This window comes from Mercenaria mercenaria, chromosome 2 (genome assembly GCF_021730395.1).
Source record: "Mercenaria mercenaria strain notata chromosome 2, MADL_Memer_1, whole genome shotgun sequence".
Lineage (NCBI taxonomy): Eukaryota > Metazoa > Mollusca > Bivalvia > Venerida > Veneridae > Mercenaria > Mercenaria mercenaria.
Window position 1 is genome coordinate 71,978,919 of NC_069362.1, and position 21,536 is coordinate 72,000,454.

The 21,536-nt window shown below is 36.4% G+C and overlaps 2 protein-coding genes across 2 annotated transcripts in view; both read right to left on the reverse strand.

Moving 5' to 3' along the window:
• Positions 1–5,115, reverse strand: part of LOC123562274 (ubiquitin carboxyl-terminal hydrolase 31-like) — a 29,553-nt gene extending 24,438 nt beyond the window's left edge. The window contains exons 1-2 of the mRNA XM_053536892.1: positions 4,186–5,115; positions 584–901 (exon numbers count right to left, since the gene is read on the reverse strand). Coding sequence (XP_053392867.1) covers positions 584–901; positions 4,186–4,833 — 966 coding nt within the window. The 5' untranslated portion in view covers positions 4,834–5,115. The remainder of the gene's footprint in view (positions 1–583; positions 902–4,185) is intronic.
• The window catches only part of LOC123564283 (kelch-like protein 2), a 318,752-nt gene that overhangs the window by 130,177 nt on the left and 167,039 nt on the right, over positions 1–21,536 (reverse strand). The gene's annotated exons all lie outside the window — the stretch shown is intronic.

Consider the following 21,536-nt stretch of genomic DNA (forward strand, 5'->3'; position numbering starts at 1 on the left):
AGGTTATCATACATGTATATGTAAATTCACTCTGAAATATATCTTGAAAAACATTTATGAAGATCAGGCACAAAATGTTGACTTGGGTTTCAAACTTGACTTAACTTTCATACTGATGTATACATGTACATTCTGACAAAGGTTAATGAAGATCAAATAGAAAATGTGGTCTACAGATAATAGAGTGATAAAAAGATGTTTCTATGTTTTTACCTTATAGCTTAGTTTTGACCTCAGATACTTTTCAAACTTTACCTACACGTAGAATGCATATAGACAAATTTTCGTGCAGATTAGGTAGAAAATGTGGCCTCCAGTGTTGACGTTTTCAATTATCTGTCCTAGTGGCCTTGTTTTCCACTAGAAGACCTGGTTTCAAACTTGCCTAAGATTTTATTAAGGGAAACATTCTTACCAAATATCATTAAAATTCAGCCAAAATTGTGACATTTACATTGTGAAAAGTAAAACTGTTGCCAACTGACACAGAGTAATCAAAACAGCTGATCTTGAGACCTTATGCTCAGGTGAGCTAAAAACAAATATCCCTATATAATCAGAAATATGTGCAGTGAATACTCACCCGTTTTGGTGTAACATACAATTCATGAGCAAGTTTTTCTCTTAGTTCTTTGATAGTGTCCATAAAGTTCATTTCCAAGGCAATTTTCAGCTGCTTTGGAGAATCATCCAAATAGACCACTGTCACATACACTGGACGTGTGCTTTTTTGAGGTACAGGAAGTGAAAGACACAGGTACGATTCATATGTATTGCTCTGTTTTTCACAGTTAGGACAAGTAAGCGATGACTGGTACAATGCTTGAAATTTATTGTAAACTTCAAACCCGCTGCAAGCATTCAGAACCGCCTCTGGGCTAGTTAGTGCTGTCACTTCATTCTAGGAAAATATATAATACCATTGTTACAGTGTCATAAGAAATTGTACTAAGAACAGTTATAACAAGAGGACCATGATGGTCCTGAATCGCTCACCTGTCCCCACATGAACTGGGTATGATGTCGTTTTTTCTATTATTTGACATAGTGACCTAGTTTTAGAGCTCATGTGAACTAGTTCTGAACTTGACCTAGATATCATCAAGATAAAAATTCTGACCAATTTTCAAGAAGATCCATTGAAAAATAAGGCCTCTAGAGAGGTCACAAGGTTTTTCTATTATTTGAAATAATGAACTAGTTTTTGAAGGCATATGACCCAGTTTTGTATTTGACCTAAATATCATCAAGGTGAACATTCTCACCAATTTTCATGAAGATACATTGAAAAATATGGCCTCTATAGAGGTCACAAGGTTTGTCTATGTTTAGACCTAGTGACCTAGTTTTTGACCGCAGTTGACCCAGTTTCAAACTTGACCTAGATATCATCAAGATAAACATTCAGACCAACTTTCATAAAGATCCCATGAAAAATATGGCCTCTAGAGAGGCCACAAGTTTTTTCTATTATTTGACCTACTGACCTAGTTTTTGAAAACATGTGACCCAGTTTCAATCTTGACCTAGATATTATCAAGATGAACATTCTGACCAATTTTCATGCAGATCCCATGAAAAATCTGGCCTCTACAAAGGTCACAAGGTTTTTCTATTATCTGACCTACTGACCTAGTTTTTGATTGCACGTAACCCAGTTTCGAACTTGACTTAGATATCATCAAGATGAACATTCTGACCAATTTTCATGCAGATCACATGAAAAATATGACTTCTAGAGAGGTCACAAGGTCTTTCTATTATTTGACCTACTGACCAAGTTTTTGACCGCACGTGACCCAGTTTCAAAACTGAGCTAGATATCATCAAGATTAACATTCTCACCAATTTTCATGAAGATCCATTGAAAAATATGGCCTCTAGGGAGGTCACAAGGATTTTCTATTTTTAGACCTACTGACCTAGTTTTGGAACGCAGTTGACCCAGTTTCGAATCTGACCTATATATCATCAAGGTGAACATTCTGACCAATTTTCATGCAGATCCCATGAAATATATGGCCTCTACAGAGGTCACAAGGTTTTTCTATTACTTGACCTAGTGACCTACTTTTTTAAGGCAAGTGACCCAGTTTCGAACTTGACCTAGATATCATTCAGATGAACATTCTGATCAATTTTCATGAAGATCCATTGAAAAATCTGGCCTCTAGAGAGGTCACAAGGTTTTTCTATTTTTAGACCTACTGACCTAGTTTTTGACCGCACATGACCCAGTTTCAGACTTGACCTAGATATCATCAAGGTGAACATTCTGACCAACTTTCATAAAAATCTCATGAAAAATGTGACCTCTAGAGTGGTCACAAGCAAAAAATTTACGCACGGACGACTTTGATTTGATATCAGTCAATAATGTTTAAACAATGTCATACTACAATATGTTATAACACAACATTTGGATTAAAATTTGCATATATATAAAAATCTACAATAACATGAACATCAATAAATATAAAAAAATTTTATAAAAAGGTATTTAATTTCAATTTTGATAACATTTTATTTTGAAATTGGTGTGAAAAATTGAGAAATATGTAAGAAATCATCATATAAATTATTAAAGGGAAGTAACTCTGATGAAAAAAAACACTAATTTATTTTAATTGGGTCCATATGACACATGAGCTTATATTAAAATATTTTACAGACTGGACAGAGAAAGAATTCAAAGATCAATGTTGACTTTTGACCTTCAAGTGTGACCTTGACCTTTGAGCTAGGATCTGGGTATTGTACATGACACATTGTCACAATCTCATTATGGGGAACATTTGTGACAGGTAATATTTACATTCCTTAATGGATAAGAGAGTTTAATATGGACCAGAAAGGAAAAAAAACAAAACCTACTGACCATTGACTGTGACCTTGATCTTTGAGTAAGAGATAAGGATTTGTGTAACACAAGTTGTCTGATTATGGGAAACATTTGTGCCAATTGAAATCCTTTTATGGATCCATGACAGAGTTAATGACCATACAGGAAAAAAACCCTATTGATATGACCTCCAAGTGTGACCCTGACCTTTGAGCTATGGGCCTGGGTTTTTCGCATTACATGTCAACTTAATACCGGTAACTCTTATTATTGGGAACATTGTCAAGTAATATTAAAATTTCTTTAAGGATTGTTGAGTTACATCCCAGACAGGAAAAAAAGAAATGAAATAAAAACACTGTTGGCATTTGACCTCCAAGTGCAACCTTGATCTTTGAGCAAAGGGTCTGGGATTTGCACATGACATGCGTCTCATCCAGGGAAATATCTGTGCCAAGTAATATTTAAATCCTGTTTTGCACGACAAAGTTATGGACCAGAAAGGAAAAAAACAACAAATTGACCCAGATCTCTAAGTGTGACCTTGACCTTTGAGCTAGGGTTCTGGGTTTTTGGGCATGACAGTCACGTCATCTGATTATGGGGAACATTAATGCCAAGTAATATTGTAATCCCTGAATGGATGACAGAGTTCTGGACTGGACACAAAATAGACCATGTTCATGCCATCTTTAGATTTGACTGCAAAGTTTGACTTTGACCTTCAAGCTAGGGTCTGAAGTTGTGCAGACACATCATCTTATTATGGGGATACCAAGTAATATTAAAAAACTTTCATGGATTTTCGAGTTACAGAAGCTTTGATTGACCTTCAACCTACAAATATGACCATGACTTTTCAAAAAATTTGAGCTAGAGGTCCAGGTTAGGCGCATACCATATTGTTTCATCATTAGGAACATCTGTGCCAAGCAATATCAAAAGCCCTTGATTAATAACAGAGTTATGGATGGGACACAAAATTGTGGACTGACGGAATAATGGAGGGATGGAAAGCTACTGCCTAGTTTTTCATTTACAACAAAACTGCAGACTTAATTAATCCAGAAACCTGAAATATTGTGATCTATATTCCTAGACAATCCTACAGGTACAGATCCATACCTCTCATCAGGACTGTAGGAAGCATTTTCAGATGGTGGTGGGGTGGGGTGGGGGGCACACATGAAAATCAGCTAAAATTGACTCGCTGCGGGGGTTGGGGGGCCCACCCTGTTCCTACGGCCCTGCTAGAGGTGGAATCCATACCCAGGTCTATACACTTCTTTTACTTAATAAGTCAGAAAATGTAATTAACTTATAATCAAGTGTGTTAAAATCACCTTTTCTTTCTTTGATTTTAAGTGTATTTCCTTTGCCTTTTTCTTTGAAGAATGGTAGAGCTCATCATTAAGCCTATCAAGCAGCCAGAGTAAAAATTCTTGCGCATCATGCTGAGACGATCCCTTGTACTGCACGTTGTATTTGCTTACAATTGACTTAAAATGACTTGAAATTTCAGGTGAGTAAGATCCAGACCAAAGACTTTCAAGAAGGCGTCCCACTTCTTCACAAACTTCACCTTTGGTAGAACCAACCAATCGTTTCGTAAAACCTTTTCCATTGAATACATCCTTGTACCTTTTCTGAACAAAATATTCAGAGAACAAATCTGTGCTACTAAGGCACTGAAGAATAGTGTTCATAAAGCAAGTGTTGCCATGGTTGTAAATTCCTTGAAGACCAGGTGTTGCATCCCATTTTGGCAGCTGTACTGATGTTGACAACTGTGTCATGAGGGTTTGATGGATGGAAATATTTTGTTTTGAATCTTTAAAGACATTGTCAGTACGAACGATCCGTTCTGTGTCATCAGTTGGGGACTGCCTTCGTTTTGATGTTGGCGTCAATCCACCCTTTAATTCAACAGGATCATCAGCACTAGCTCTCGTAACACGACTACTTAAATTCTTCAACATAGACACATTCATGTAAGAAAGAGTCTGAATGAGCTGTTCAATAGATAATCATAATAATTTTTTTCAACTTCTTGTCCAGCTTGTTTACGTTTATTTTCAACATGCTAAGGTCATATATAAAATACCGCATCTAGGCATAGAAAGCAGAATTCTTTGAAATGTCTTTAGTTAATTTATCTACGGAGTACACATTTTGTAACTGATACTTTCGTTCGTAAAAACACAGTTTTATAAAGTTTATTCACCATTTCCGTGTTACCTGTCAATTAAGAAACCATGTTTATTTAGAATTATGGGTAACAGGTGGTTTTTCTCTCAAAACGAGGCTAAACAGGTGAAGGCTAAAACCTGGAATCGGGACCCGGGATCCAAGATGTGGTAATTAAGTTGATGAACGAATCTTAGACAATAGGAAATGAAAACTTTTCTTTTACTCGAAATTAAGTTGGATTCAGTATCGTTATATTTTCTGGTCCTTTGGGATCATGGAGTCCATTCAATATAGATCTATGTAATACACGGGTATGAAACGTTGCCTGTGGCACAAAATGTGCCGCGCTGAAATGAAGGCATCGCGCTTCCGATGGCACAGGCATTGCGCAGGATGTTTACAAAAATAACGAGCACGGTGAGTAAAATTGAATGTTTTTGGTTATTGTCTTGTTACAGTAAACACATTTTAGAAATCGGGTAATGCAGCGGGATGTAGTTATGTCTTGCCGACAAATCCATGCCCAGTTTGTGAAGAAATGTGTAATATTGTTATTTTGCGCGTGTTTTTTTTATCGGATACAGTAACGTGAAAATTACAAAAGCAGTGAATATTCCGAGTCATTTCACATCCTGCAGAAAAAGGAATGATGCATTTCTGTAGTATATTATAAAAAGACATGATATCTGATCGATTGAGATAAAATACATGTCAAGGAAAAGGCATATCCCCTCGTTCTGCCGACTTTTCAGTCCAGTGCCGCAGGCATCTCGATGATGCCGCAGGCATCGCGAGGGGCGCAGTCATCTTGAATACTATTGTAGTCAGTAGTACGTGTAATTTCGACCACCTAACATGTATTAAAATACAAAAAAAAAATCAATAACAATGTTGTTCCTCCAGTTATTGTGTAAGACAAATCTTCTGAATCCGAACTTTATAATATTAATAGCTATTTTAAGAAGTTTGCAGTATTCTTTCTCGCTGTTTTGGGGAATGGGGCCAGGTCGATTCCAGTTGGGAAAATCACGTCATTTTATATCGAACTGGGATTATTTTCTCCTAAAATAACAATATTCAATAACCAAACATTGCCATTAGTAACAATCATTGATGCTTACTTCAAACCAAGGTACGAAAACCAGCATTAGAGCACAAAAACTGTCATAACTTTGTCATTTTTCAGCCAGTTTTGATGTTTTTGTTTCAGCATCAAGTATTGTTGTTTTTATTTTCTTTACAGTTTTGGCGTACTATTTTGATTAGCGATGAGCTGAGTTCCCCCACCCTAACCCTAACAAAAAAGAAAGAAAGAAGAAAAAAAAAGAAATGGCGAAAAAATCAGTTTTGGTTTTCCGAAGAAAAGGAACTAAACAAGACAAAATAAAAACAACGTAAAACACGAAACTTCCCTTACAACGATACTATTCAGAAATTTTATGTGGAAAAGAAGCAAATTATGAAGTTAACGATTGTTAAGTATCTTGTTAATTTTATATTTTCAGATGAATGTGCATTCAGTGTATATTAAAAGGGAAAAGAAAATCATTCAGAACTCCTTATCGTCAGACGTAAACTTTATGTGTACAGTCAGTGCACAGACCTAAATCATAATTATTTGAACGACAAAGAGTGAGTAAAGTACGTTAATATTTTTGTAGAATTTCAGAACAAGTTAAGACCCATTTTGGACACATTTTTCGAAACATCATTGGTTCTTTTCCACACAAAACTTGGGAACAGTAATTTTAAATATTCTTCGTTCGTATTTAAATATCTTGACCTAACAGTAAATTTGGTGCTGATGTACTGTTACAGAAAAAATGGCTCGAGATGAGGCAAAGAAGTTTCACGTTTTTACGATTTTTTGTTTGTTTTTGCGTTCCTTTTTTTTTTTTTGGAACGCAATAACAGCGATTCTCACTTTTTTTTTTTTTTGGGGGGGGGGGGGGGGGGGGGGAAAGAGAGAGAGAGGGATTCAGCTCACCGCTTATAAAAAGTACGCCCGAACTGTAAAGAAAAAACACTCGATGCTGAAACAAAAACAACAAAATTGGTTGAAAAATGACAAATGTTATGACAGTTTTTGTGCTCCAATGCTGGTTTTTATACCTTGCTTTGAACTAAGTATCAATAATTGTTACAAATGGAAATGTTTGGTAACTGAATATTGTTATTTCAGGAGAAATAATCCCAGTTCGATATAAAATGACGTGATTTTCTCAACTGGAAGGGATCTGGCCCCATCCCCCAAAACAGCGAGGAAAATATTGCAAACTTCTTAAAATAGCTATTAATATAACAAAGTTGGGGTTCAGAAACATTTGTCTTACACAATAACTGGAGGAACAACATTGTTATTGATTTTAATACATGTTAGGTGGTCGAAATTACACGTACTACTGACTACACTAGTATTCAAGATGACTGCGCCCCTCGCGATGCCTGCGGCATCATCGAGATGCCTGCGGCACTGGACTGAAAAGTCGGCAGAACGAGGGGATATGCCTTTTCCTTGACATGTATTTTATCTCAATCGATCAGATATCATGTCTTTTTATAATATACTACAGAAATGCATCATTCCTTTTTCTGCAGGATGTGAAATGACTCGGAATATTCACTGCTTTTGTAATTTTCATGTTACTGTATCTGATGAAAAACACGCGCAAAATAACAATATTACATATTTCTTCACAAACTGGGCATGGATTTGTCGGCAAGACATAACTAAATCCCGCTGCATTCCCCGATTTCTAAAAAGTGTTTACTGTAACAAGACAATAACTAAAAACATTCAATTTTACTCACCGTGCTCGTTATTTTTGTAAACATCCTGCGCAATGCCTGCGCCGTCGGAAGCGCGATGCCTTCATTTTAGTGCGGCACATTTTGTGCCGCAGGCAACGTTTCATACCCGTGTAATAGAATGCCACTTAAGCCAATATGGTGGTGTCGCTCTATCCATTACCTCTAATGAACAGGTTATGCTATTATTTTGCTAAGTTGCCTTCTATTATTCAAAAATATCTTCCTACAGATTTATTTAAACTACGAGGAAAAGGTAAGAAAAACTAAATACAATGAAAATTTGCCCCATACGATTAGCTACAACATTATCACTTGCATTTCAGTGTCTGCCGATGTATCAAACAGTCTTTTGTTGATGAGGCATCTCAGTCAGTACAAATGAATGCATCCTTTACAGAACCCCGAGAGATCTTAGAAAGGCAAAAAAAGGCCCATAATGCCTTTGTTTATAATATGACCGCTACAGTTTATTGTGAAAATAAACTATATGTCTATTTGCTGTAAAATCCTATTATCGATAGTTGTTTTATCAAATATTTGTCAAGGGTTTGATTATTTATGTACATTGTCGAAATTACATTGTTTATTATTATCCTCCTTTATGACTCTATGTAGGTTCCTGTGGAATATTGAAAATAGTGCTTTTCTAAACTTAATTACGACTATGCTTAAGCTCTAAATGGACAACCGTTAATGAGTTTTAATTTCAGTAGTATTGTTAGTTGAAGACTGTCAAGATAATTTTATAATTTTAAATGAAATCGCATAACTGAAAGTATTGTATTTTCGATTTTTTAATTATAGGTCCCTTTAGGATCCACCTATATGTGAACATCCTGTCGCAGACCGCCCACCAGAATTTTCAGTTCTCAGAAGGGAATTTTAAGATCTTCTTGGAGATTCACATACTTTATTACAGTAAACGTTAAACGGTTAATTGGTTAGTTTGTGTAGAAATAGTAAATACTGTGATGTGATATATTTTACTTGGCAACTGTTTGCAGTTGTGACTGTTCTGTTGATTATATTAAAATATTAATAAATAAGGTTATGATAATTCTAATCAGGATTTTTGTTCATTCAACACGAATTGCAAAACCTGTATAATTTTGTTTGCAGCAAATTTTGATTGTGTTGAGGAAATGATAATCCCTCCTCAAATGTTTACACCTTATTACTGATGACACCTGCTACTAGTATATAGCCTAAATATACAGCTCATTCACTACGGTTAATTTAGTTTTGTGTAATACATATTCTAACAGTTCTAGATTTAGATTTAAAAGATAGAGAATATATATTAAAAGCTGTGGGGAATGGGTGTATATTACAGGCATAAGCGAGAAATGTATAATGGCATGAGGAAGATTTTTATTAAGAATGTTCAGATATATAAAAGAAAAAGTTGGAGGTAAAAAAACAAGAGCTGTCGGAGGACAGCAACGCTCGACTATTTAACAGCCTTGTCGCTTGAATGAATAAGAAAGTCGAAAAAGGGGCATAATTTAGTAAAAAGTAAAATAGGGTTATGGAACCTGCATAGTGCTTATCAGCTCATGACAGTGGACAAGTGTATGAAGTTTCAATCCATTCCCATTAGTGGGTACTGAGATACCAGCTTACATATAAGAATTTAACCCCAAAACTCCTAAGTTCAAAAAGGGGCATAATTTTGTAAAATGCAAAGTTGAGTTATTGACCCTTTGCACTGCATGTCATATCATGACAGTGAACTAGTGTGTGAAGTTTCAATCCTTTCCCATTAGTGGATACTAAGATACCAGCTTACATACAAAAACTTAACCAAAAATTTCTATGCTGAAAAGGGGGCATAATTTTGTAAAAAAGCAAAATAAAGTTATGGGACCTGCTTTGTGCATGTCAGATCATGACAGTGAACAAGTGTGTGAAGTTTCAATCCATTCCCATTAGTGAGTACTGAGATACCAGCTTACATACAAAACCTTAACCAAAAAATTCTAAGTCGAAAAAGGGGCATAATTTTGTAAAAAAGCAAAATAGAGTTATGGAACCTGTGCAATGTAAGTCAGTTTATCACCGTAAATAAGTGTGTGAAGTTTCAATCCATTCCCACAAGTGGTTACTGAGATACCAGCTTACATACAAAACCTTAACCAAAAATTTTTAAGTCAAAAAAGGGGCATAATTTTGTAAAAAAGCAAAACAGAGTTATGGAACCTGTGCAATGTAAGTCAGTTTATCACAGTGAATAAGTGTGCGAAGTTTCAATCCATTCCCACAAGTGGTTGCTGAGATACCAGCTTACATACAAAAACTTAACCAAATCGGGACGCGGACGCCGACGCCGACGCCGACGCCGACGCGGACGCCGACGCATGGGCGAGTCCAATAGCTCTACTATTCTATGAATAGTCGAGCTAAAAACTAAAATGGAAGACAAATCTTACAGTGATCAGCGGGAATTTTAGAGAAAAAATGGTAAAGTTGGAGTTGGCAGGTATGAAAATATGTTATTCCCATCGACGTAAAGAAAGATGATTGATCAATTTCAAATAATAGTGATAATTTCTTTGGGAAAATGGAAAATTTACTTCGGGAATGTATTGAATCCAAGGATACATGCTGAGAATAATGGCTCTTATGTTCAAAATAATCCTTTAAATTGTAATTCTCTTGATACGTATATTTTACCAAGGAAACTTACAAATGCAATTAAAATAATGAAGAACAAAAAAATAATTGGTTTCGATAAAATTCCCGAAGATTTTCTTAAGCATCATTCACTAATAGAGACAAATGTTTCAGTACAGGCCTAACTCGTTCCATAGATTTGGTCGCGTGGTATTATAAATCACAGCCCTAAGACTCTAACAAATGATCCAAGGGATCCTCTAAATTATAGGGTGTAACAGAAAAAAATGGGGAAACCACAAGTCGTCCAACATGATTTTACAAATGAAAATGTTGCAGACTCGACTTGATTTAAGCCTGTTCATGAACGGTAGCGGAAATGCAAGCTACTGTCCACGCCCTCTAGCCCCGGGTTGAGCAAAAGTCAACATTTACACATGTTACAAGTACCGAAATAAAATTAAGAGTCACCCGCAGGTGTATTCATACGGCGTAGTACATGGGACCTTCAATGATACACAGAGTGCAATTCCATGAAAAGCGTTTAAAATTATGGGTTTGCCCTGAACGTGCAAACAATGAGCAGAACTAAACAACTGGAATTTAGAGAGGGGATCTAGGGTTATGGAACAAAATTTCCCCATTTAAGGGCCGCTAGAGCTAAAATTAGAAATACTTTTAAAGACTTCTTGTCATGAACGGCTTGATGGATCTTTTTTAAACTTGGTCTGTAGCATCATTTATATAAGTTCCTTTCCAAGTATATGTATTTGGAAAACGAACCAGAACAGCCACAGCCAAAATCATAGTTGATAACAAGAGAGGAAGAATCATTCTCAAAACGCTTAAAATATTTCTTCTCATGAACACATTTTTGTCGGTTAATTACAGACAAAAAGTAAATTTCATATATATGTTCAAGGGTTTATGTGCATCTGTATAGTTATTGTTAACAGTCTGATGTAGATAGTTTAATCAACATTACGATTTTCGACAATATTTTTCCTAGGGTGTTGTACAAGAGAGTTATCATGGGGCATCTAGCACAGGAAAAAGAAAGGATAGGAAGTTACAACTTCGAAGAGAAAGGAAAACAATCAGACAGAACTTGGATATATAATGGGTTAAAAATAGACTGTAATTCATTTTTATTTATTTGTTTTGGGGTTAACGCCGTTTTTTAACAGTATTTCAGTTACGTAACGGCAGTCAGTTACCTAACCAGTGTTACTGGATTCAGTACCAGTACAAACCTGTTCTCCGCAAGTAACTGCCAACTTCCCCATATGAATCAGAGGTGGAGGACAATTGATTTCAGACACAATGTCATCTATCAAATCGTCACGGAGAACATACGCCTCGCTCGGGGATCGAACTCATGACCCCGCGATCCATAGATCTGCGCTTTCCGGTTAAAACAGTGATTGATAAAAGAAAAATGACAGATGTTTTTTCTCAGTTAGATTTACGAAAGGCTGGAATTAATGACTGACATGATATAATAATGAAATATTCTGGTATATTTCTTCAGGTAACTTGCTAACAAATTTCAAATAAATGTTAGATTTCTTAGCGTTAAATGTTAAACAAAATCACAATTATTTGAAAATAAAATGTGTACTAAATAATATTAGTATAAGTGTACATGTCTTTTTTTTCAAATTCGTAATTGTTTAACGTTGACATCCTTTTTGCCAACAAAGAAATGGAGTTGGCCCAACAATGATTGACGAAAGAAATGTTGTTGGCACTATGGAGGGCCAACGATAAGTGTAGAATACTAGTCCTTGAGCAAGTTGTGTACCAACCTTTGGGTCAACGTTGCGCCAATAAGCAAAATGGCATTGAGCCAACGTTGGCATTCTTCTGCAGTTGGTCCAAAGACGGGCAGGGCGTTGAGTTATGTCCGACTTTGTCCGCACTTCCAGAGTCATTCACATGCTATACATGGTTAGATCTCCGGTGCATTGACTCCCGACTCTCTTATGTATAAAATCTCAAATCAACTGGTTGCAATTCCCATAGAAGATTGTCTCACCCCCCCCCCCCCCCCCCGCAACAAGGCAATCACGCCATTATCATCCGCAGTCTTACAGTGTCATCTCAGTGTTGTTGTATTTTCTGGTCCTTCGGGATCATTGATTTCAACTCATTTAGATTTGAAGATTGAATACTGCTTAAGCCGGTGCTAGGGGGCGTGGGCAGTGTTGCTTTTTCCATTACTGCCCATGAACAGACTCAATCAAACCGAGTCTGCAACAATTTTTCACTACTTGCCTTGTTCTCGGTGCTTCCGAGGGATCTACTTTCCAGATTTTATTTACTTCACAACAGCGGGTGATAAGTGCTGTGTGGCGGCCGTAAAAAGTCGCCCCGACTTCATCTCAGTGTTGTTATATTTTCTGGTCCTTCGGGATCATTGATTTCAACTCATTTAGATTTGAAGATTGAATACTGCTTAAGCTGGTGCTAGGGGGCGTGGGCAGTGTTGCTTTTTCCATTACTGCCCATGAACAGACTCAATCAAACCGAGTCTGCTATTTTTCACTATTTGCCTTGTTCTCGGTGCTTCCGAGGGATCTACTTTCCAGATTTTATTTACAGATTAATCTCTGCAACCACTGACTATCATAAATACTCCTTTCCTTCCCCCCCAGGACTAGAGTCCTATGGAATACTCTTCCTGTGGCAGGAATGACTCAATATGTATTTTGAGATGATAAATTAGGGTTCTTTTGATTAAAAGTAAATGCAATAATTTCTATCTCTTTGAGTGAAAAGTTTACAGTACCTGCTGAAACTCGTTTACCTCTATCTTTTAAATACTTGTTTTACAACCCAGAGTAATATGTATAATTATACTGAAGCGTTATGTTAATCCCTTTGTTTTTATAGTATATTTATCTGTTCAATTTGTACTATATGGATACTTTATATACCCCCTACTAAATATTTGAGCATAGAATCCTCATGCATTTGGCTATGGCAGGGTATATATGGAACGACATTTTTCTATTCCAGTGCGGGTTCACAGACACTTGCAAGGTAGAGTTTACCCTTTTTCAGAACTCAACTGTCATTTTCCCTGTGTTAAAATTTTATGCATTTTGGCTGGGACAAATTAAAAAGTAATTCTAAAATAGTGTCCACATTTACCGTAAATTATGTGGGTTTATTCTCCTGATTATAAAGGTATTTTTACCTCAAATATGATATCAAATATGTAAGTTTAATCTTGTCATAATACAGATATTTTTCGCGTAAAAGATATATGTTACTAAATAGCTATACTTGTATGGAATAAAAAGTTGTGAACCCGTTTACACTGTTGTCTAGTACTTTATAAATGTATTCCTGTATTAAATAAATTATTAAATATCAATATATACCGAGATAGAACTTGGGAAACAACAGATAAAGCCTACCTATTATAATTTCCTTTTTCCCAACTCTTGAGCAGTTGCTGCTGTTTGCAACATTGAACCTTGCTCTTCACTCCTGTTTGATCTTTAAATTAACTAACACATTTTCATTTCCCTTTTATGTTTTCTTTTAAGTCCTTCTAACAATCTTTGTAGCCTGACGCAAACGAACATGTCTACGTCCTTGCGCAGGGTAGTCCAAATTTAGGGGCAGCGTGATAACTTTTCAAGTTGACTCGCTGTCTCCGTTGGAGGGATGACAACTATAAAATATCAAATCATAAAATAAGTCATCCCGAAAAGCCACATGAGTATGTTAGACAGTTAATACGACGTACAGTACGGTTACGGTACGGGGATTAACAACCTGACCGAACGGTGTCAGAGTTAAAAATGTCAGTGTTGGAAAGTCCTATCATATGTTACGATTGTATCTGATGTTTTCTTCACGTGTCTACATTAACATTGCATGACATCTCTTGTGAAGTGAAGTTTTTAAGTGTGTATACTTTTGTGTATAAAAACGATGTAGTCTAGTCCGATTTTGCAGATATATGCTTATTTAAGAAGTTACGAGCATTTTGTTAGTATTTGGTCCAACATACTTTTTTAACATATTTTGGGTATGCTGAATCCAAAAATATATGTTGGCCATCTGGCAAATGCCTCTGAAAGGGTTAAAAATAGGGGCAAAAATGACCACTGTTTTTACAATTTTTATTTCCATTGATATTATTTTATGATACAAATGTTTATCTTTAGATTTTGTTTGAAAATATTGTTTCATATTAAGTATAATTGAGTTAATATTTATCAGTAATCTATTTTACAAGTTAAAAATTTGTACTTCAGGGGCTCAAAAAGGGAATTTGAAGACATTTTAATTTTTTAGAAATATTCAACGTCATTCATAGAATAGAAAAAAATGAGAATAAGTATAAGATTAAAAGATTAAAAGCTTCTGCTGGAATTTTGTCAAAAAGAAAATAATACTTTTGATGAAATGCATTTTTTAGAAAAATCATTTAAGACAAAAATAATGGAGAAATTAAAACTTTTAAAAATCAACATAACATTGTCTTTAATAGAGAAAAGAATAACATGTATAACATTATGTAATCCTTGTAAGATTTTAATTGAACAATAAACTTTTTAATACCTAAGCACATAAATAATTGGTGAAAATTAAGTGTGACAGGATTAAGATTATGGCTAATGTGAACTTAATTAATATAAACAATCCAGGTCTCTGTTACAATAATAATCTGAGTCTGATCATGTTATTGTAAAGTCCTTATCTAAACACTCTGGAATGCTTTACCTGTTAATTAATCTACATTAATTCTGACAAGGACACACTCTTTTGTGGTCATTACGGTTTTAGAGGTTCAAGAATACCTCATGGAATCACAGCGTTTGCAGGATATTTTGCAGTAGGAAAAATTTATACGTATTTTTTCTATAAAATTTTAGAAATGCTTTGTTTCATATACATCGTTAAATTTTAATATTTGGTGAAATTGCATTTATTTTAACTTTAATATTGTGATACTTTATTAAAAAGTATCTGTTAAAGCTAGCTTTATATACAAGCAAGAGCCCTTGATATGGCATTCCATCTACTTCGGAATAATGCAGATACTCGTCCAACCTGGTCATCTTTCAACCATCTATCTGTAGAACTGACTCAAATATGACAAAAGTTGGATACATGCCGATTATACAAGCACCAGCCCATGATATCGACACTTTAAACACTGTTGTTCAGAAGTGTAATGCATATATCAGAAAGACTGGGCAGTCACATACAGTTATAACTGTAGACCAGGCTCTTTACTTTAAGCTTAGGATTTGAAATGGCAGTGCCTGCATACAGGACAAGCTTATACCTAGAATGGGTGGTTTGCATATATCAATGAACTATTTGAAAGTAATAGGTGACCATATGAAAGGGGTCAGGTTTACATGAAATATGGGTTGAATCCAATATTCTGGTCCTATAGCCGCATATCAGGTCTTGGCAGAAAAAGCACTACAACAGAGGAATGAGGGCTCACAAGATAACAACACAGGCTCTCTGGACATTGTTTTCTTCCACAATTACTGACTTACATTGAAGAAAGAGACATTAACTTGCATGGAAATTAATGAAGTGAAGTATTCTGGGAGCGTAGAAAATCTTGTAGCTGAATTGCAAAATGACAACTTCAGAAGCCACCTTGACGATTTTGTTAAGAATGATCAAAATCCTAACTACCGTTTTGGTGGGCATACCTGGAAATGGTTTCAGTGCTTCTGATGTTCACTGCGAGCTGTAAGGGATGGTCTTTGGATCGATACCTATAGGGGTTTCGGTGCATGTTTCCCTTTATTTCATAGGTATGATCATACGAATTATGCACGTTGGGGAACTGTCTATCTGGCAGATGCACATCAGCTTCCTCAAGAAGTGTTGCAAGAGTTCAAAATGGCAACTTTGTTGTTAAGAGGTCAAACTCAAAATTCAATCAGGTGGATCCTGATCAAAGTCAAGAATGGCTGAATTTAACTGGAAGAAAGGTGGAGGAATAATTGGTATATCAAGAACCCCTACAGCTTTGACTAGATGGTCTTTAATCGTACAACCTAGGTCTCATATAAGCCTTCTTACCAAGTGTATGTAAAAAGTCAATGACGAAGACATACTTTTGCATAAGGAAAAATCAAAGAGCAGCAAGCTGTGGACCAGCAAGCTGAAGAAGCAGTTCAAAATGTATTACAAAGATATAATGTGGCTGATCCACATCTGCAAGGTGAAAGTTTGCTGAATGTAGCAACTAAAGACATAGTAACTGATACCAAAGAAAAGTCTCTACTGTCCCGCCCTGCAATTTGGCCAGAAAACTTGATTGTTTTGTAAGAGAGAGACTACAGTTTGAAAAAAGTGATAATGTATCAAAAGTTCAGCTACGTGATACAATCAAAAAGAATAATCCATCTACATATGCTTCTTTGTACATCAGTGATAAAGCATCGAAGTCAACAGTTGAAAAGGGCAAAATATTAAGAGCAGATCGAAATACACTACATCGTTTAGTGACAGCATAATAAGGCAGGCAAAGATGTTAATATGGAGGGAAAAACTAAAACATGAACTGTTGCCAGTTCCAGTTTCCATTTCCGAAACCAATGGAACTCTCAAAATGGGCAAACAATCCATATTGCTGGATGAGCTTGTCAAGGATATTGAGTTGAAATGACCGAATAAACATACAAGGAAAGTCTGCATATATTGTCGATGGCCAAGCTTTAGTACAAAGTCTGAAAATAGAAGGAGAAACAACATTTGGTCAGTATGCTGATTTATTTGTTTGCTGCAGTTTTAAACAAAGGAAAAAAGTATGAAAAATAGATGTAGTGTTTGACCGATATAGGCATCACAATAAAATCAAACACCAGGAAACAACGCACAAGGACATATCAACCAGTGAGGAGAGTAATTGAAAATAGGGATGTACCGTTACCAAAAGTCTGGAGTAACTTTTTAGCACTTCCTGCAAATAAAATTGACCTGGCTAGATTTTTATCAGAGGAGCTGATCATGCAAGCCCCTACTGAAAAGACATTGGTTGTTGGTGGTGGCTTTCAGGAAGAAGACATTGTTGAAAGCAATGTCAGTGACTTAAATTTGGATGAATTAAAAGCTTAACATGAGGAAGCTGACACAAGAATTATTCTTCATGCTGTTCACTGCAGTAAACGATCAAGTTTCAACACTGTTGTTGTTTCTGCCAGAGACACTGATGTATTTTTGCTCTTACTGTCCATCTGCAGGAAATAAATACAACAGTATGGATGATGGATGGAACAGCAAAAAAAACGAAAATACATTCAAGTCAACACAGTGTTAGATAAATTATCAATAACTGAAGAGTTACGTTTAAAATTTACTTGCCTTCCATGCACTCACTGCTGTGACACAAATCGTATTTCTGTGGAATCTCTAAAAGATCTGCATTTAAGGTCATTATAGGCAATGCAAAACTGATAGAAGTCTCGGATATGGACAACTGTCTGATGAAGTAATGAAAAACTGTGAATACTTTATTTGCAAGATGTATGGCCAAGATACTGTTAGTACTGACACTGCTCGAAATGTTATGTTTGGCAGGTCTACAAGTCCTGAACAAAATGCCTCCAACCAGTGATGCATGCTCATTTCATATTAAAAGAGCTCATTATCAAGCTCTGGTATGGAACCAAGCAACTGTTCCTAATCCAGATCTGCCTGCACCTACTGACACGGGATGGTAGGTGGCAGATGACACACTTAAGCCAGTTCTTCTTACCTGTGATCCGATTCCTCAAGCTTGTATGGAGTTCATTGCTTGCAAGTGTACATCTGAATGAAGGACTCTCAGATGTAGATGTAAAAAGACTGGGCTTTTATGCACAGATATATGTTAATGCGATAAAAGCATTACCAGCTGTGTGAACTCAAGGCAGTAAATTAACATATGAAATGGACTGTGAACGCATACCTTTAAGGGTTTAAATATTTCAAACTATGATTTGAAATAATTATATGATAAACAGTTAAACTGTAAACTGATTCAAAACATAAAAAAATTAGTGTACTGTATCAAAAATAGCTTGCAAATATAACCAATTTGAGTTGAATAATATAAAAATAATCAAGTTAAAAGGTTTTTTTTAAGCTTTTTTTTCTCTGAACAGAGCACACATTTGGATTAAAAAGTATTTATTTTTGAACAAGAGTGTTGTTTCTTTCATTTGTTACTATGTTACACATCGCTTTGATAAAGAAACCCACATATTTCTGGATAATTGTAATAATATTACCCATTTCTATTAGAAATATCATAATTTGGCGGCCATTTTGTTTTCCCCGCCATTTTAACCTATAACAAATCACTTGTCAGCTAGCCAATATAAATTTTTGAATTCAGCATACCCAATTATACTAAAAAAAGTATATGGGACCAAATACTAACAAAGAAACCCACATATTTCTGGGTAATTGTAATAATATTACCCATTTCTATTTGAAATATCATAATTTGGCGGCCATTTTGTTTTCTCCGCCATTTTTGACCTATAAAAAATCATTTGTCAGATGGCCAACATATATTTTGAATTCAGCATACCCAAATTATACTAAAAAAGTATATGGGACCAAATACTAACAAAATGCCTGTACCTCTCACATTTATTGAAATTTGGACTAGACTAATGCAAGTCTCCCAATATTTGAAGTGTCTATATTGCCCTGCACACCTACTTTACTACCGAATGCCGCGAATCCTCAGAGGACCATGTCGTATGTCGACCGTTGCGCTTTGAGGTCGACGCATGTGCTTTGAGGTCGACGCACGACAATGCGACACGACATTGCAACAATTCGATGTGACATGACAATTCAATGTGACAATGAGACACGGCACCCGACAATAAAATCGTAATGGCGTGTCACATTGTCGCCTTCCAAAAGTGCGATATTTCGCATTGTCTTGCTGTTATGTCACATTGTCGTGTATCGCGGTATGCTTTTTTTGCTGCTCGCAACGTGCGACATGACACGTGACAATGAGACGCTGGGCAATGCAAAGCAATATTTCGCATTGTCCTCTTGAAATGTCCTGCGTCGTGACTGTGCCAGAATCACAACACATGACAATGCAAAACAACACACGACAACGCGAAGCAATGCCTGACAATGCGAAGCAACACTTTAATTAATGTTGTGTCCCATTTTAGCAATGTTGTGCCGCATTGTCGTGCGTTAACCTCAAAGTTCGACGGACAAAATACGACATGGTCCTAACAGGAGACCTCATTTGGCACCACCTCCTGAAAGTCTGCGGTGTTCCTAAAATGTTGCAGCCAACTGCAAATGAAAATGAACCTGTAAAAGATGTCTATGAGAGGATGAACTCGTTTGGCACGGACTCCTAAAAGTCTGCATAAATTCCTGAAAAATTTTTTGACCAGTGCAAAAAAAGAAAAATTAACCTGTTGGGCAAAGGGAAAAATGAAATACTATGTAGTTTTTCATCACCCTTTCCTGAAGGTCTGCAATGGTTTTTGTATGTAAGACAGACCCCTTTCAAAAAACTGGCGCTTGCTGGGGATGTCAAAGGAGGAAGATCTTGTTTGACCAAAAACCGAAAGTCGTGGGTTCCTTTCCAAACGTTGCAGGGCCAGTGCCAATGGAGTCTAACCTTTTTTGGGGATGGCTACGGGGGGAAAACCTTTGGCACTGCCTCCTGAAAGTCTGGAGTGTTTTCCGAAATTGGGTTTTTAAAAAAGTGGGAAATGGGGTTTGGGAAACCCGTTTTTTGGGTGTCTTAAGGGAGGAAGAACCATTTGGGATTTTCCTTTAGGGAAAACTCACAGCCCTTTTAAAAAAAGGGTGGCCAAAACAAGTTCTTTCCCCCCTGTTTCCTTTTTCCAAAAGTTCAAATCCATTTGCACTTTCGGCGACGCTTTCAGAACACTTGCAGACTTTTCAGGAGGGGTTTTGCAAACAAGTTTTTCCTCCTGACCCCACCAGCAGCTCCGTTTTTTTGCAAATGGCTGTGATAAATAAAGGGAAAAACCTTTCAGACCTTCAAAGGGGGTGATTTCCAAAAAATTTCTTCTTCCCATAGACCAAAATTAACAGGGTTTAATTCATTTTCACAAATCTGCAACAATTTTTGGAATATTCCCCCTTGCTTGGGCATCTGATATTCCCGTCCTCTGATAACCTTGATGTTTCCCAAAAATTGGGAAAAATAAAATGTAAAATAAAAGCATAATGCACCAAAAAAATTTTTTATATTTCCAGGGAGGGCATGCCCCCCCTAAGTGTCACAGTGTCCCCCATGGACCTACAAAAACTTCAGGTTTCCCGAAACCACTTGGGACAGACCATGACCGCTGCCCCAAAGGTTGCACAACTTTGGGATGGAAGGGGAAAATCACAGATGGAATTTCTCACCAACCCCCCAGAAGCATTATCTATTTATGTATGTGACATTAGCAGTAATAATAAAGTGATGTGACAGTGCGTAATTAAAAAATGGGTCACATTAGCATTATAAACTGAGCAAAACGTCCAACGACCTTGAAGAATGTGATATCTTTTTTTTGCTCACCTTCCAAAGTGACAAAGGGGAGTTTTTGTGATCGGCAGCGCCGTCGCCGTCCTCCGTCCATGCTCCGCCTCCGTTTTTGCGTAAACTTTTGCTTGTGACCACTTAAGGCACATTTTTCATGGGACTTTATAAAAAATTGGGAAATGTTTGTTGATGATATCTAGGTCAAGTTCGAAACTGGGGCACGGGAACAAAAACTAGGTCAGAGGGCAAAAATAAAAAACCTTGTGCCTCTTAGGCCATAAAAATTTTACAAGATCTCATGAAAATGGTCGAAATTTTACCTTGATGTATTAAGTCAAGTTCGAAACTGGGTCACTGCCATCAAAAACTAGGTCAGTAGGTCAAAAATAAAAAACCTTTTGGGTCTTAAAAAACCAATTTTTTTATGGGGTCTGATAAAGTTAGTCGAATTTCATCTTGATGATATCTAGGTCAAGTTTGAAACGGGGCACGTGCGTTCAAAAAAATAGGTCGTAATCTAAAAATAGAAAAACCCTTTTGACCCTTAGAGGCCAT